Source organism: Oryctolagus cuniculus, chromosome 4, assembly GCF_051225735.1.
Source record: "Oryctolagus cuniculus isolate XC-2025 breed Fujian yellow rabbit chromosome 4, ASM5122573v1, whole genome shotgun sequence".
In the NCBI taxonomy this organism is placed as follows: Eukaryota; Metazoa; Chordata; class Mammalia; order Lagomorpha; family Leporidae; genus Oryctolagus; species Oryctolagus cuniculus.
In genome coordinates, this window is record NC_142870.1 from 10,234,311 (window position 1) to 10,251,538 (window position 17,228).

The 17,228-nt window shown below is 49.0% G+C and overlaps 1 protein-coding gene across 3 annotated transcripts in view; it reads left to right on the top strand.

Annotated features, from left to right (window-relative positions):
- Positions 1 to 17,228, top strand: part of RUNX1 (RUNX family transcription factor 1) — a 253,535-nt gene that overhangs the window by 192,541 nt on the left and 43,766 nt on the right. For 2 of the 3 annotated variants that reach the window (XM_089331477.1, XM_051833590.3), the window contains exon 6: positions 15,565 to 15,756. The exons of the other annotated variant lie outside the window; for it this stretch is intronic. In XM_089331477.1, coding sequence (XP_089187603.1) covers positions 15,565 to 15,756 — 192 coding nt within the window. The remainder of the gene's footprint in view (positions 1 to 15,564; positions 15,757 to 17,228) is intronic. 3 annotated transcript variants of the gene reach the window in all.

A 17,228-nucleotide genomic window follows, 5' to 3' on the forward strand; every position in this document is an offset into this window, starting at 1 on the left:
AAATTTTGATTTTTTTCCCAGCTTTTGTTTTGTATTTAGAACCAGTAAAATTTCTTTCCTGGCAACATTTCTAGGCTCTTGAAGCGTTCTGGGCACAGTGCCCAAGTCCCTAATGGGTACAATGGCCTTGCCCCCAAATGTCACACTTTGTGATAAACCAGGCAGGGGCAGCGTGTGGGGGGATCTCCTCTGAGCAACGTGGAGAGTCAGTGCCTGAGTGCCTGCCTGCGGTTCCTGTTCAGCGTGTGTGAGCGTCCCAGAAGAACCTCTGCCACTGTCCTAGACAAGGGCCCAGGAATGTGGCAGTCATGTAGGGTCAGCAGTCTCATCTGTCCTTCCCTGACCATCTGTGGATTCCATCTGTACACACGGAGTAGGCATCTAATGTGATAACCGAATGAAGCAGCATATTCAGGGGGAAATAATGGATTTCAGAGTAGTTGTCCCCCAGTGTCTGGGAGCGGGGGATTGATTCCATGGATACAGATATCATGGATGCTCAAGTCCCTCTATACAATGCTGTAGCATTTTCATAGAACCTGTGCATATCCTCGTGTGGACTGCAAGTGTCTCTCCATGCTTTGATGCAATGCCATGCGTTATAAACTGTTGTTATACTGCATAGGCTAGAGAATAGCTACAAGAAAAAGTCTGTACATATTTTATCCAGATGCATTTTAAAAAAAAACAATTATTTTCAACCCATGCCGGTTGACTCATGGATGCGGGAGCCACGGAATAGGCTGCATTACAAGAACACATGAACTCCTGAGGTTGCTGAGCCACAGCCAAGCTCTGCAGGCGTGGAAACGTGGCCAGCCACCCTTTGAGTTTCCAAAACCCACGTGGCAGCTGGAGACCTTCCACGTTCATTGCCTGTGTGCTCTGAGGCCCAACAGAGCTGCCTTGCCTGGGCTGGCTGGGCCGTGGCTGCGTACTTGTCTCCTATATGACCAGGCGTAGCCACAGCTGGCTGATGGGTGACAGCTGGCGGGTCAGAGCATCACAGCCCATTACACTCTGTCTGCTTCTCCACTTCTGAGTGGATTTAGAGTTAGTTTTTCATACCTTAGCCACTTTCCATTTTAAAAAAATGTTCTCAGAAGCTCAGGGTTTTCCCAGGAAGCCTTGTAGCTCAGAAAGGCATTAGTTAGAATTTGATACACTGAGTCTCATAGAACTCTGCCACTACCATCAAAAAAAAAATTCCAGAATTTTTGCATGAATCAGTAAAAACGACGCCCTCACACTGGACCCGTGTCTACGTTAACTAGAGTTAGTTTGCACTTTCTGTGTTCTCCTGCTCTTTCCATGTGATTTCCTTTAAAAATATTTTTAAAGGTTTCTTTTTTGCTGAAAGAGCATTACATGTTGAAATATGGAAGAAATAAACTAGGTGGAATCCATGACTGTGCCACAACTGCCTGATCAGACGTATCCAAAGACCCTGGCACTGCGCTGCATGGGAAATGGCTTTGTCATAGCATGACTTCCATCGACTTCCACTTGGAACTTGTACAGGATCGCTAACAAAACTCATGCAGTCAGTTGCCAAATATTCTGGGTCTATATCCATAGGGGAAAGCCAAGACAAGGAGAAAAAAACCTGCTTTAAGTACCCAAAGCAAACTTCTTTTCTGTTTGCCTTTTTAAAAGTAACACAATGGAATTAATCTGCCAAGTCCCTGGACCCCCATAAGAAAGTTAATGGCAACACATTACTTTGGTACGTGCACGATTTACGTATACTCAGGTTCCATTAAAGCAAATATTGACTAAAAGCCAGACTGTTCTCAAAATCTTTCAGTCTACTTTCCTGTCCTGAAACGTTCAACATCTGATATTTTATTTGTTTGTTAGATTTTTGTTTTTGTTTTTGTTCACCGCGGCCTGGAAGTCATCTTCTGGTCATTGGAGATGAAAAGTAAACACTTGGAAGAAGTGCGTTCTTAAGTACTATATAAATTTATGGCCCTTTCTCTATTTGTTCCTGGTATCGCTGTTTTTATACTTACCTCTGAGTGGTTTTATGATATTTCCAGTTCATTCATTTCAAAGAGCTAAGGGGAAACACACTGGGTTCCTTCCTTCGCCCCTGTCTGACATCGCTCTCGGACCAGAGCCCTGGTGTACAGCAGTGACTGAGGATTGAAGAGGGGTGGGAGAGGGGTGGGGAGCCTGAACACCTGGCCTCGTCGCTGCGACTGACTTGCTGCATGTTTCCCCATCTGTAGAATGGGTTTCATGATACCCACCTTGCCAGAGAGGCGAGGGTTAGATGAGATAGGCCCAAAGGCTGCAGTGGTGGCCAACGGCCGTTGCCTCTCCTTTCCCAACCACACAAATCTCGTCAAGCTCAGTGTCCTGGGGTGTAAGGCCAGGAAAGTGTGAGCTCTGTTCTGTCGGGAATTCATGAACAGACGGGATGAAGTACAGGAGTCCCTCGCCCCCCGCAGGGCATTGGATCCCAGACACCTCCCACGCAGGACAGCAGAATCTCAGGATGTACAACTCCCTTACGAAAAATGAGGTGGGCATTTGGCTTGGTGCCTAAAGTGCTACTTGGGATATCCACATTGCGTGTCAGAGGGCCTGGGTTCAAGTCCCAGCTCCACTCCTGACTGCGGCTTCTTGCTGCAGCACACCCTGGCAGGCGGCAGGTGATGGCTCTGGTCCTGAGTCCTTGGTCCTGACGTAGGAGACCTGGATGGAGTCCCTAGCTCCTGGTTTTGGCCTGGTTCTACCCCAGCTGTTGAGAACATTTGGGAGGTGAACCAGCATTTGGGAGTTCTCTGTTTCTCTCCTCTCTCTCTTTCTCTCCCTCACCAATAAATAAATGGTAGAGTAACACAGTGTTTGTAAAGGGGGTGACAGAACATCCCTATAGGTTCAGTGCAGCCACAGTTTTTTTTTCTACAGATGCAGCATGTGTGCATCGTCAGGGCCGACTGCACTGCCCGTAAGGGCGGCGCAGGGCAGGGCACAGCGGGGCTGCGTCAGCGTTTGCTGCTTTCATCAAAACACATGTCACGAACACAGGTCCCTTTTCCTCATCCCAGAGCCTTTACGTGGAATCCGCCCAACCGGGGGCCCCGTATTTGTCATTGCCAAGTTATTTTAAAAAGGAAAAAGTCCTGGCAAATGGGGCCCTTGAGATGCAGTACAATGAGGGCTTTTTTCTCATTTTCCTTCCACTCTACCTGTCGGTAACTCCAAACACCCAATCGCTGAACCGGCCTCCGTGGCCAGTTAACCCTGAACCAGCCTCCGCGGCCTGATACCCCCACTGAAACACGAGCAAGGAAGCCATGTTGCCCTCCCTGCCTTTTTGTCCCCCAAACAGCTATAGATTTTCCCAAAATGTAGCTGCTGTGTCTCAGCCAGGCATTGAGCACCTAGCGTCTAGAAGCTTCCGCCGAGTCCTCTAGCAGATGGGAATACTGCATGGGGCTGCTTGCGATGAATTGAAATGATGTATTTCAAAGTGTTTCTCTCCAGCGGTCTATCCACTAGATAATGGACGTATAATAGCTATTTAGGCAGTTGATAATAATAGGAATATCTATTATTGTTTCATGGTTATTATATGGGAATCATAGGGATCTTAAAGGAATTACTGTTTCTTGAAGGTAGCTTTCATCTCCTCGTGTCTTTCAGGATGGCGAAAAGAAAATTGTAGAGAAAAAAAGAGAGACAATGTAAATCAGCCACCATTACGATTATTCCACGCTTACAGAAATTGTAGCTTTGCTACTAGAGTATCTGATCATTGTCTTGCCTACACCTGTAGACCATTTAAGAGTGTAGGGAACACACTTTGTCAAGCAGCTGAGGGTCGAGTTTGACTTGAGCAGAATTTTCCAGAACGAAGCTGTTTTTTCTTCTACAACTTTCTGGCTCTTTTCAGTTATTTGTAATGAAACGCTTACATAGCCAGAAGGTTCAGGAGACTGTCAGACCCGACCCACACAGATCAGGGTGCAAGCAGCCGTGTCCTTATCCATCCCACCCCCACGCCAGTGGCTTTTTATATACGCTGCTAGCCTGAGATTTCTGGATTAGATTTCAGGGCGGCGAAATGCTACACCCTGGAGCTTTCGTGCTGGTTTCTCAGGACCAGTCCAAATCCACAACTGCTTGGGGCTGGGCTCCGCCGAGGCCCCGGGGCAGCTCGCGTCGGGAGGGAGTTCAGGGGGAAACCCCCCTAATCCTTGAGAGATTCTGCCAGTCTCGTTATACAGAGGTAACCAAGTGCAGGGGGAAAGAACTGGAGAGCGCTAGAATTTGAGTCTTGAGGGCTGGGCTGTGCTCCCAAACTGCTCTGTTGAACTCCGAAAGGAATTCTGAGCCCTGGGCAAGGCAGAGGCCGGCCTGGGCGCCCACGCGCGGCCTCTGGCTCCGCCTGGCTGCGGGAGGCACAGCGGCTTCAAACCACCTGTGTTTCCTCATCTGCAGAAGGGGCAGGGATTTGTGAGGTCCTTCTCAGCTCCCGAAAGGAGTGCCTGTGGGACAGCGCGCTCTCAGAGCCACATCTTCTCACTTCAGACGGGCGGCCAGGGCCCTGCGGTCAGCTGTCAAAGTGGGGAGGCCGCGTGGTGCCTGGGAACATCGGGGAGAGGCATGGAAGTGTGGATAAAGGCCCCTCCCCCCACCCAAGTGGCGTGCCTCCGTAGGGGAAATAGCCCTAACCAGATTTCCCATGACTTAGGCAACATTAAAAAAAAAAGCCATCCTTACACCCACAAAGTGCTCGATTGTCCAAACCCCAGTGTGGCCCACTTCCCAAAACTGTCCGGTCAGAGACCTTGGTGTTAATTCCTCAGCCAACGAAAAAAAGCCTGTGTGAGTCGTGTTAATTGTCAGCGTTTTCCTGAGCGGGGGCTGCCTCCTCCAAGTATTATGGGCTGTTCTTCAGTACCTGCCCTACCTATCTTCACAATCTAGCCGCAAACAGCTTCGGTTGACCACACCGCTTCCCTATTGAAAGTTAATACTGTTTGACTCACTCGGGGCTACCAACTTGCAGCCAAAGAAAACAAGGCAGAGAATAACCGGCTTGTATGGCATTTGGAAACCTCTCCAAAGCCCTGCTTTCAAAGTCCCGTACAGTAGCGTTACTATATCTCTCGGCTGCAGCTGCAAAGAAAATGAAGGAAGCAGAAGTGGCTTAAAAAATTTCTTTTTTTTTTTTTTTAAAGAGGTTGGGGTGGGAGAAGGGAGTGGGGCCGGGAGAAGGCGGAGTTCTCTGGGCCTGCTCCACTTTGCTCTGACACCCCGTGGTACTCCCACAGAACAGGGCCGAGTTGAAAGAGAGCGCGCTGTTTGTTGAAAAGGCAGCTGTCCTGTGGCCCATGTAACAGAGCGAGGAAGGAGCGGGGAGGCTGAGCCCACGCGGCCCAAGGGGAGGGCTGGGGAGGACGTGGATGGGAGAAGGTGGTGGCTTTGGCTAGGGAGGCAGCAACGCCTTCTCTTCCTTCCTTCTGTAGCTGAAGTGGCCTGGCCTGTCCCACCCGGGGCTAGCTCTGCCCAAGACCTGAGCCTCAGATGTGGTCATCAGGCTAGATGGGGGGCACTGGTGACTTGGAACACAGAGGACGTTCCCTCCCGGTGTCACCCGGCAGAAGGTGGCAGCAGCCTTTCCGTCACCATGCAGGGACTCTGGGAGTCCAGGCAAGTAGCCACTTGCTGGCTAGAGGCTGCTCCCGGCTCCTGCTCATGACAGGGGGTAGAAGTCAGCCTGGTGCCTGGGTGAGGTTGTCATCCCCAGAACACCCTGATGGCTTGTTCTCCGCAGGGAAAGGTGGGGCTCAGAGTCAGTGAAAAACCCGTGCCTGGTTCCTGCGGGCTTTCTTACGAGAAAATGCTGAGCTCGCGGCTGAGCTGCCTGCTCGGCTCCAGCGTCAGTCCCAGGGTTTTGTGACAACCCTGTCTTCAGTTGGCCCTGATGACAGCAGGCGGGGCTGAGCCTCGGAGGCTGGGAGGCCCTGGGACCCAGCAGGCACCGAGTTTAGAAATGGGAGGGAGTCTCCTCGGCCCTTTCAGAAGTGCAGGGGAGTGCGGGTGCGGGGCACGCTGCTGGGCCAGCGCTGCAGGATGAGTATAGCCTGGGAGAGGGGGCCTTCGTTCACTCACACCCGCATTCAGTCAGCACTGGCCTGGGCGTTGCCCAGCCTCGCAAGGGCCCTCAGTTTACCCGGGTCCTGTCCAAACTCGCTCAGTGTCTCTGCTGTGTACACCTGCTGCCTGCTGGCACAGGTGGAGGTACCCGGCCTCTGGGGAGGTTTCTGCCCCCCCGACCCCGCCCTCTAGCCTGGCCTGTCCACCGTGGGGCTTGGCTTGCTCCAGACGTGTATGTCAAAGCTGTTCAGAGGCCGCAGGTGCAGTTCAGGAGTTGATGTTCACCTCTCTGCCCCACCCCCACCTGCCACCTGCCTCCACTCTGGGGCAGGAGCTCTGCCAGTGAACAAATCCAGTCACTGCCTGTGTCCTGAGGGGGACCCTGTGATGCTTCCTGTGTGTGTGTGTGTGTTTCTGTGTGTGGGAGTATATGTATGTGTGTCTCTGTGTGCATGTGTGTGATTTGTGTAAGTGTGTACAGTGTATGTGTGTGCTATGTTTTTCCTCTTTGTGTATATGTGCATGCGTGTTTGTGTGTACTGTGTGGTATATTGTATATGCATTTGGTATACATGTGTGGCATGCATATGTGTGATATGTGGCTGTGTGTATGTATATGATGTGACTGTGCATATGATATGTATACTGCGTGTGCAGTGTGCATATGTATATGATGTGTGTACCTGGTATGTGAGCAATGTATGTGTTGTGTGGTGTTTGAATGTATATGATATGTATGGTGTGTGTGTGTGTGTGATGTGTCTAAGTATAGAGTATATGTGTGTATAGAGTATGTATGATGTATGGTGTTTGTGGTGTGTTTAGCTATATAATGTGTATAGTATGTCTATGATGTGTACATATACATATATATAGTGTAATGTGTAGGCATGTGTAATGTGTGTATGTATACAGTGTGTGTGCCATGTGCATATGTATTTGGTGTGTGTGCTCTATGTATATGTATATGATATGTGTGTGGTGAATATGCACTATGAATATATGTATTTGGTGTGTGTGTGTATGGTCCATGTGTGCTAAGTGTATATGTATATGGCGTGTGTGGTACATGTGTGCCATGTGTGTACGTGGCATGTGGCATATGTGTGCTGTGAATATATGTATACAGCATGTGTGTGTATGTGGTACCTATGTGGTGTATGTGATGTGTATATGTATAGTTTGTGTGTGTGTGTGTATGTGTGTGAAGGTTCTCCTTACAAGGAAAGAGAAGCCACTGCTGCTCTCTGCTTGCATTGGGGTGCTGTGCTTAGCTCAGCACAAGGATCTTTATAGATTCTTTCGTAGTTTTTAGTGTGGGGAAAGGAAAGAGGAGCTGAGTTTTGCCGACTGATCGAACATCTAATGAGACAACTCTCTGTGATGCTCCGTGTGCTCATTTATGACATCTTTCACCACCAGACAGTTTTTCTAGTTGAAAACATTAATCCCAGCATTCCCGAATGAGTGCTACGTCGCTGACATCTCACGGAGGTAGGCTGGGTGGCAGCGTTGTGAGGGATCTGAGCAGTCAGTTGGTCGTTCGTCGGCATTTAGTGAGTCTCGCACGTGCTGGGGTTCTTACAGGGCACGAGGGTCAGAGACAGCGGCTGTGTTGTGGAGCCTTCCAGTATAGTGGGCCAGGGTATGAGGGAGTGATCCAGAGAAAACCACAGCCAAAGGGCTAGGGCTTAGCCGGACGCAGGAGAGTTTGCGGCTTCAGGTGTTCAGGAATTCTTCAGGGAGAAGACATCTGAGCAAATGCTTCAGGATGGGAGAGACAGGTCCACAGGACTCGGGGAAGAATGTTCTGGGCAGAGGAAACAATAAATGCACAGCCCCGAGGCAGTGCTACAGGAGCCAGGGAGAGGTGAGGCGGCCATGTAGCTGGAGCAGCAGAGAAAGTTCCCACGTCTGCCTTGTGGTTTCACAGCTGTCCACCTTGGAAAGCAGGCTAAGCAGAATGCCCGCCTAACCTCCCAGACGTGCGAGTTGTACTTGAGAATCAGGTCCCCCTTATATGGACGGGGCTAGTACAGTCCACTGTGCATGGGGGGACTCAGTGGACATGCACTTGCCTGTTGCCACGTGCATGAGAACACAGCTCTTCTCAAAGGCATGGCTGTCCCTGTTGGCATCTCTAGGTTGTTCTGAGTAAGTAGAAAATGCTTGCATGACCCAAGAAGGGCTGGCACTCTTACAGGGTTGTCTCTGTGGGCTTGATGTGGCTTATCCACCTCCAGGGTGACCTTAGCATCCCACGTGCCCTGGGCTCAGCCTTGGAAATGGAGAGAGAGAAAAGCAAGAAAGACTTGGTGCAGTCTTGCAAGAAGAGAGGTGGGGTCTGCCGTCTAGGGGTGTTAATACCCAACTGTTCAAAAGTGTGCTGGTGAAAACAGCAGGAGGCAGAGCATGAATTCTTAGGATGCTTTGTGCCAAGGTGCCAACCACCAGCACACAGAAAGGTGGGGCCAGCCAGGTGCAATCAGATTAGAAGACAGACCTGCTGGATGTTTGGATTCGGGACTGGCTCCCAAGGGCCAGGTATCTGCCTGAAAAAAAGACAGAAGGAAATCTTGGAAAGTCGTAATGTCACATGCAGTTGTTTAAATAAAGCCTTGCTTAGAGTCGTCCAACCAGAACTGGCTGAGCAGATAATCGCAGCAGATATAATTGCGATGGATGCTTTTAGAGCCCCTTGGAGTAATCCATCTTAGTCCTTTAATTCCCGGCTTCCAGATAAGGAGGCTGAGTGATAAAGAGACTTGCTCTTGTCCACAGCAAAGTTTGATAGAAAAGCAGATTTACAACAGAAGATTCTTAATTCCCAGACTGGCAGTCACGTTCCTCTGGTGCCATGTTGTTTCGCTACAGCGACTTAGGGCGACTGCATAAATGCCCTCATCCTATGGGCACTGAGGTCTTACTGGCTCCGTCTCTAGTGGGGAGTGACAGGTCTCACGTGGCTTTCCTGCCATTCCCCAAGGTCCTCTTCCCTTACATGGAGAGCGGGAGTTACCTCCTACTGGAGAATCAGGTTCGCCTTATTGATCAGTCTGGTAACGGTGACAGTCACTCCAATAGAACCAGCTCATTGGTTCTGACCATCACTACCATAAGGACAGAGTTTGGCACTTCCACCTTCTCTGTAGGATAAACAAGTTTAAAAAATAAAGAAAAAGACCACCAAATAGTTACTGCCAAACAGGCCACCACCCAGTGCTGTGGACACCCCATCTAAACAGGATTTAGGTATACAGTTGGCATGGACATTTAGTCTAAACACAGTTTGGTGTACAGTTGGCCCTTTGTGGCTTCCAAATTGATGGGTTCAACCAACTGCATATCCAGAATATTTGGAGGGGAGGAAATTGTAGTGGTGGTGAATATGCAGACTTCTTGTTCTTGTTCTTATTCTCTAAACAATACAACTGTTTCCATAGCCCTCACATGGTATTAGAGTTCTAAGAAATCTAGAGATGATTTAAAGTATAAGCAGGATGTGTGTGGGTATTATGAGGGTACTTCAAAAAGTTGGCAGACAAATGGACTTAAAATAAGTTTATTTTGGAGGAAAACATTTTGAAATCCATGCATATGAGGGATCTTCAAAAAAGTTCATGGAAAATGTGTACTGTGAAAAAAAATATGGATTTCAATATTTTGGCCCCTGTTAAACTAATCTTTTAATTTCATTTTCCATGAACTTTTTGAAGAAGCCCTATATGTGAAAATGACATCATTTTATATAGGAACTTGAGTATCTGTGGACTTTGGTATCCGTGGGCGTCTTAGAACCCACCCCTTGCAGTTCCTGAGGGCCAACCTCTTTCCCTGCACACAGCAAATCAGAAGCAACTAGGAGAAGGGAAGTAGTGGGGCACAGCGGAAGCTCGTGCGCCCCTTGGAGGGGCCTCTCCCTCCTGCACACACTCCCAGCGTGCCCCTGCACCAGCAGGAGCAGAGGCACCTGGCACCTGCCCAGAAACCCAAGTGCCTGGGCCTCTACCCTGCTGGGCTGGCTAACTCCAGGGCATGCTCAAGCTCCCAGCTGTGGCTTACGGTGTGGCTCTTGCTCTGGGAGACTCCAAGGAGGACCCTGGAACACGAGTGGGACTGTGAAGGCAGAGCATTCAGAAGTCAAAGTGCTCCAGTGCCCCTGTGGTAGCAACACGTGTAGAACGTGTGCCTTTCCTCTGTTCACGCGGGGTTCCCAGCAGCTTGTATTTCCAGGTGACCTGAGAGTAGTGTGTGTGCACTGGGAGGTGTTGAAGGGGCAGATGTGTTTTCAAATGGCTGTGTGACATTGGATAAATGACACAACCCTTCTGAACCTACTTCCTACACCCTGAGTTTAAAACTGAGGCTGTGGCCGGCGCTGCGGCTCACTACGCTAATCCTCGACCTTGCGGCGCCAGCACACCGGGTTCTAGTCCCGGTCGGGGCGCCGGATTCTGTCCCGGTTGCCCCTCTTCCAGGCCAGCTCTCTGCTGTGGCCAGGGAGTGCAGTGGAGGATGGCCCAAGCGCTTGGGCCCTGCACCCCATGGGAGACCAGGAGAAGCACCTGGCTCCTGCCTTCGGATCAGCGCAGTGCACCAGCCGCAGCACGCCGGCCGTGACGGCCATTGGAGGGTGAACCAACGGCAAAGGAAGACCTTTCTCTCTGTCTCTCTCTCTCACTGTCCACTCTTCCTGTCAAAAAAAAAAAAAAAAAAAACCGAGGCTGATTTTTCTTCAGCTGATTTCTCTGATCTTTCTTCAGTTCTGAAGTACTCTAGCCTCATGCTGTTCTCTTAGCTTTATATATGAGATGAAATTGGGAAGTGAGGCTACCAATATTTATATAATATTGGGTAATATGCAAACATACACATGTAATATGTGTTATAATATATAATATACTGCATATATATGTGTTTTGTATTATGCAGTATAAATGACATCTCAGTGATATTTGTAGAATATTGGATAACATCTAAACATGTATATATACTATGTTTTATAATATATTGCACACATATATTTTTATAGTATATTGTATGCAGGATATCTAAGTGACACATAATATTGGGCATTATTTCTCAGCGTTAAATCAGCTGACAGATGGTTAGATTTGCAGTTAGCAAGGTGTATGTCTTCCCCCTGCAAGTAACTTCAAGTTATGATCAAGTTCATGTTCAGTATGATCACTTCAAAGCCACACTGACCCCAGAATCAACAAGTTAGTCTGCTGTATCAGGAGCGAGAGGTGTCCTCTACACACATCGACTTCTTCTCCATGGCCATAATCTTAGAAAATCATAGAAAATCTTTTATATATTTATGTATTCTCATGGCAAGATCCCTGTAGTGAGATTGGGCGGCAATACCTTTGGAAATACAGTTATCCTTTTCAAAGTGAGCACGTGAGACCCAGGCATTCTTTTAGAAGAACCACAGTTTTAAGCGCATACAGACAGAGATGTGTATCTTTTTGGTGTTATCATTTTGTGCACGTTTTTCTCAACTCATCACGCCAGGGCTTTGAGTTCGTGTCTTCCTAATGTTTTTGCTGATAATACATCAGGACAACTTGTCAACCCATATCAGCAATGTGGACAGACACGTTGGTGACTGCCTGAGAATTCCTTATTCTCTGTAGCCAAAGTGTCCTAAGAAAAGGCGGCAACATAGCCTTATCTATTTTCCTTTACAGAAAATCATACATTTAAGTTACTTACAGCTACAGATCACAGCGGTACATTGAAAAAGGAAGCTCATTTATCAATGCGCTATGCATGCCTGCTCAGTATAGTTTTTTTTAAAATGTTTCTTTCTAATTATTTGAAAGGTAGGACAACAGAGAGAGAAGAAGAGAGAGAGAAAGATCTTCCATCTGCTGATTCACTCCAAAAATAGTTGCAATAGCCAGATCTGAGCCAAGCCAAAGCCAAGGAGCCAGAAACTCCATCCAGGTCTCCCACATATGTGGCAGGGGCTCAAGTACTTGGGCTATCTTCTACTGCATTCCCAGGTACCTTAGCAGGAAGCTGGATCCAAAGCAGCAAAGCCAGGACTTGAACCAGCACTCTGATGTGGGATGCCAGCATAAGAAGCAGTGGCTCAACCCACTGCCCCAATGCCAGCCTCTGCTTGGTATAATTTTTATATGAGAAATCTGAAAGCTGTCCTCATTATCCATCACAAAATATTGTAACTTTTTTCCTTATTTTTTATGCCATTGCATATGTAATAAAATTCCAGTCAAGTACTTTTTCTCGAAAATGTGAAAAATGGTAATGGAAGAATTTAGCTTACTTTTCAGATCTGCTCAGGATTCAGTCAAATGTCCCAGTCTGAAATCTTAAGGTGGTGTCTATTTTTAGCACCACTAAAACCAAAAACATTCACAACTGATTTCTAACAGACTCAAAATGCCAGACTTCCAACAGGCCTATGTTCAGGGCTACATGGTCATTCTACCAGAAAGTAGAGTCGGGGGTTGGATTTCCTGTGGCCCTCTGAAATCTAGTACTCAGTAAGAAAGAAGCAAAGTGAATTTGATAGTGAGCAATTTCCATATTCCTCTATTTAAAATTCAGGGGGCAAATCGACATTTTAATTGCACACAGATACAGGAAACTGCAGACATAAAGCGTTCATTTTCTGCAGCTTGGAAGTTTATATCGGAAGCTCCTATATTTCATGCAAAATATTGCTCTTTGGCATGAAGTCTGAAGGTTTTAGAAAAGAATTAGGTGTTTCTTGGATCTAGCTTACAAATGCATCTGAACCACACCTTGAAGATAATGATGAGTTTCATTTCCCCCTGTGCCCTGGTGTTACGATCCGCCTCCCATCACTCTGGTGAGGATGGGGTCAAGTTCCCACCAAGGACAATATAATAACACTGCTATGTACTCCCAGGCCCGCACGTGGTAGGGGTGTGGAATGAACTCTTCCCCAATCCTCCGGCATTACACTCAGCCCTGAGAGTCTCAGGGCTTAGGAAATAGCTTAGAGTGAAGACTTGTTTTCTCTGAGAGTTATGCCTGAACATTCCTGCTAAAGCAGGCAGTCATCAGTTAATCTCTGTAAATGACTGCGCTTTGGCAGGTGTTAGCTGGTACAGAATCTGCTCACATGTTAAAATTATTTTTTAAGCACAGTGTAATGGGGATAGGGGAACTAACAAAACAAAACAAAAAAAATTCAGAGTGTGTCTGGCCACAGGAGTGGCATACCTGACATGACTTATGCCAGTTTGGTATCGCCGGGGTATGTGTCCCCAAATCTGGTGGCCAAGGCAGACACAACTGGCAGTCTGTAGTCAAAAGCTGGCCCAAGGTTCCACTATGGCCAGCACCACATGCTAAGAATGATCTTGATCACTCTTTCCCTGGTTCAGAAGCTGCGCTTAACCCAGCGCTCTTCAAAAATGCTGTGCTGTCTGCGGGATCTGAGCTTTTGGAGTGAAGACAGCACTGCTGGAAGCCTCGCGCCTACAGGCATTCTTTCCGAGGTGGCAAAACTCTCCGGAACTGTGTTTTCTGCCATTTTCTTTCTTCAGTCCTAGTGACAAGCACCTAGGCTGTGGTAGGCACTTCAAAGACTGAACCGTTGTGTTTTGCACTGTTTTGGAGTCGGAATTGTTTTTATATCAGAAAAGTGCAGATTTTTCAGTTTGATTATCAGGAAGCTGAGAAGTTTGTCACAAAGATAAGAGGAGGGAAGAGTCCAGGAAGGCTCCATCCAGGGACACTGAGTTACACTGTGATTGACCAAAATAGAATGTTCTAGAAAAAATATTTTTTCCACTTCTGAGGGGATGGGAAGATGGGAGCTGCTTAGGGACTGGACCCTTTTATCCACAAAGCTGCCGGTAAGAGGCCTGTCCTCCGTGGGCTGAGCTTGTGTGACTCAGAGTGTTTGCATTCGAGTCAAGTGTTGTGAGCTGGAGCGCTGAATCAGAGACCAGATTTGCCTTGGTGACGCGTGAAAAGTGGGAGCGTTGCGTTTGAACTGCACAAATATTATGCTTAAATGTTTTTCCTCATTTTGGAGCCAAACAGGTCTTGTTAATGATAAAATCACTGCAATATAGTGGGCCCTTTTTCTGGTCTGGAATTTGAGACGGTGTGAGCTGTGCCAAGGGGCCCTGTAGCAGGAAGAAAGGACAGGCCGTGGAGATTTGGAACTGTAATACAAGTCAAACCATTTAATTTTATAATGGTGGCATGGGGAGCCGGGTGACGCTGTCCTGCTCCGGGCCCCACGCCGAGGGGACCCTGAGCCCTGAGCCGAGGGAGAGTATCAAGGGTCCTCTTTCTAATCTGGGATTGTACCGGGGCATGTGAAAGGGCAGTTGGTAGAGGCCACAGGACAGCCACTTCTCCTGGCTTGTGTTGAGGCCATTTGACCATTTAGGGTTCATGAAATCGGTCAAGGACTCTTGGACAGCCCTTGAGGGTGAGGAAGGAGCGGGAGGCCATCTTGCAAAGAGCAGTGACACACACAGTCCCGCTGTGCCCACAGCCCCCCGTGGGAGGTTTAAAGATATTTTAATGGGAGATTAAGGGAGAAAACTGAATCTGTCTCATAAGAGTGGCCTCTGCTGCTGCCTGGTGACAGGGATGCTGATGAGGACCAGGGAGAGGACAACTGCCCTACACAGGGACACTGAGAGACCCACTTCCCACCTTGGGTTCCAGAACCCAACAGGGAAGCTCACTGAATTGCTGGCATCCCCTCAGGCTTCCATGGGGCCTGGCCTCCTGGGAATGTTGGACCAGATCCAGGCTACACCTTCCTGCCTCCTCCGTCTCCGGGGTGTACCTGGGGACTGGGTTTCAGGGAAGAGGGTGCACCCCTGAGCAGCCTGCATGGGGTGGGAGCGAGGCCATGCATGGAACAGGAAACCTGGCCTCCTGGGAGGCTGGGGGTTGCAGTCCTGCTCAGCTTCCTGTAGGAAGGGGTGTGGTGCTAAGCTCCAGGGCCCACCTCACTGCCTCTCAGAACTGTGGGTGGTTAGGTTTGCAGTAAGGAGCAGCCATCCTGATGCCACTAGATGCCACTCTCCTGGTTGCCCTAGCACAGCCCATAGCACGTGGCCAAGTGCCAACAACTAATGTACCTTCTTTCGCTCCCACCATCACCACCGCCACCAAGCCCCAGACCCTCTGGAGGCATCTTCAGGGGGTCGGTGTGGGTGCCATGTTCCCACCCACTGGTTGCTCTGAGGAATGGGGCCCCAGTCCGCTGTGGGGACAATAGGTCCTAAATTCCCATCAGCAGCCAGCCCGGTGGGCAGATCTCTTGCAAGTCTACACTGGGGGTAAGGGGAGAGGGAGGGGAAAGAGAAGCAAACCCCCTATTTTAGAAAATCTGCAATACATTGTCTGATCTCTTCCCTCCCTCCTCCCCTGCCTCCTCTCCCCCCCACCCCTCCCCACCCGCCCCCACAATAGGACATCGTCAGAAACTAGATGATCAGACCAAGCCCGGCAGCTTGTCCTTTTCCGAGCGCCTCAGCGAACTGGAGCAGCTGCGGCGCACGGCCATGAGGGTCAGCCCACACCACCCAGCCCCCACGCCCAACCCTCGGGCCTCCTTGAACCACTCCACTGCCTTTAATCCTCAGCCTCAGGGTCAGATGCAGGGTAAGTACCTGGGGATGGAGCCCACTCCCCGCCTCGCCCTGTCCGGGGACCACCGCCACGGCCTGGCCCCATGCCCAAAGCCCATCACAGCAGCCATGGTTTTTCCCGGATACTCAAAGGCAATGTCCCCGAAGCAGCAGCATCCCCCAGAGAGCTTGTTAGAAATGCAGAGTTGCGGGTTCCGTGTGCCTGCTGAGCCGGCTCTGCATGATACCAAGATCGCTGGGTGGAGAAGCTGTCTGGGACATAGGGGTGCCATGGCTGTGCAGTCCAGGGCTGGATGGGTAATGCTCATGGCCCCAGATATCTGTGGGGGTTGAGCTCTGGGAATTCCCCTGTACACACCCAAATCTGCGCTGAGGATGCTTAAGTCCCTGTATAAAGTGGCATGATGCTTCTTCTCTCTCTCTTTTTTTTATAAACCATGCGCATCCTCCTGTGTGTTGTAAGTCTTCTCTAGTTGACTTATCATATGTACCACAGTGTAAATGCATGTAAACAGTTGTTATACTCTATGGTTTAGGCAGTAATGGCAAGAAAACAAGTTTATAGATATTCAATTTAGCTGCAGTTATTTTCCCCCAAATATTGCCTGTCTGTGGTTGGTTGAATCTAGGGATATAGAATCCATGGGTGTAGAGGACCCACTGTATGTATACATCTTGAATTTTGTTAAAAGTTCACCTGGACTTTGCTCTTTTCTTCTATCCATGAAGCTTAAGCACAGACACACACACACACACACACACACACACACATCAAGTAAGATGTTTCAAGGTTTTGTCTTCAGATTATCTGTGAGGTTTGTATCTAATATGTATTTGTTTAAGAATATTAATAGTAGGAACGTGGGGATGCCATAACACCCAGGATATTATCTGAAAATCAATAAAGAATGCAGGCCCCTCACCCCCACTGGGCTAGCTGGCAATTGTGAAAACTCTGTAAAATGCAAAAATTGCATTAACCCCGCTGTGCCAAATGAGATAATACACAAAGTGCATTTACATTGTAGAGCTCCTGACGTCAGCGACTGTTTGCTCTGTGCTACCATTTCAGATATCCAAAATGCAGTCGTTTTCTGGGTGCCCTGCAGCACACAGCTGTACAGGGTATGGTCACGGGAAGAGCCCTTTCTCAGAGGAGCAGGCTGGTTCAGCAACAAGAAATAAACAACACATCTGGAGAAAAGGGCAGGGGGCCAGCCACGGAGGCGGTGTCTCCTTGCCCCTCGGGGACCGTGGAAAGGAGCCTCCCCGGGCCTTCTCTGGAAGTGAGTGGGACTGTGGGGGGACACCGCAGGGTGTCAGGGCTGATGGCTCTCGTGTGGGGCTCTTGCCAGCCTGAGACCTAGCCCATGGGGGGAGGTGCTCTGATTTGAGTGGAAAATCCCCAGAGCAGTCTTCCCATAGGATACTTGTGCTGTGCGCACAGCTGTCGGGGGGCCCCACGGGGCAGCCCCTTGTACAAAC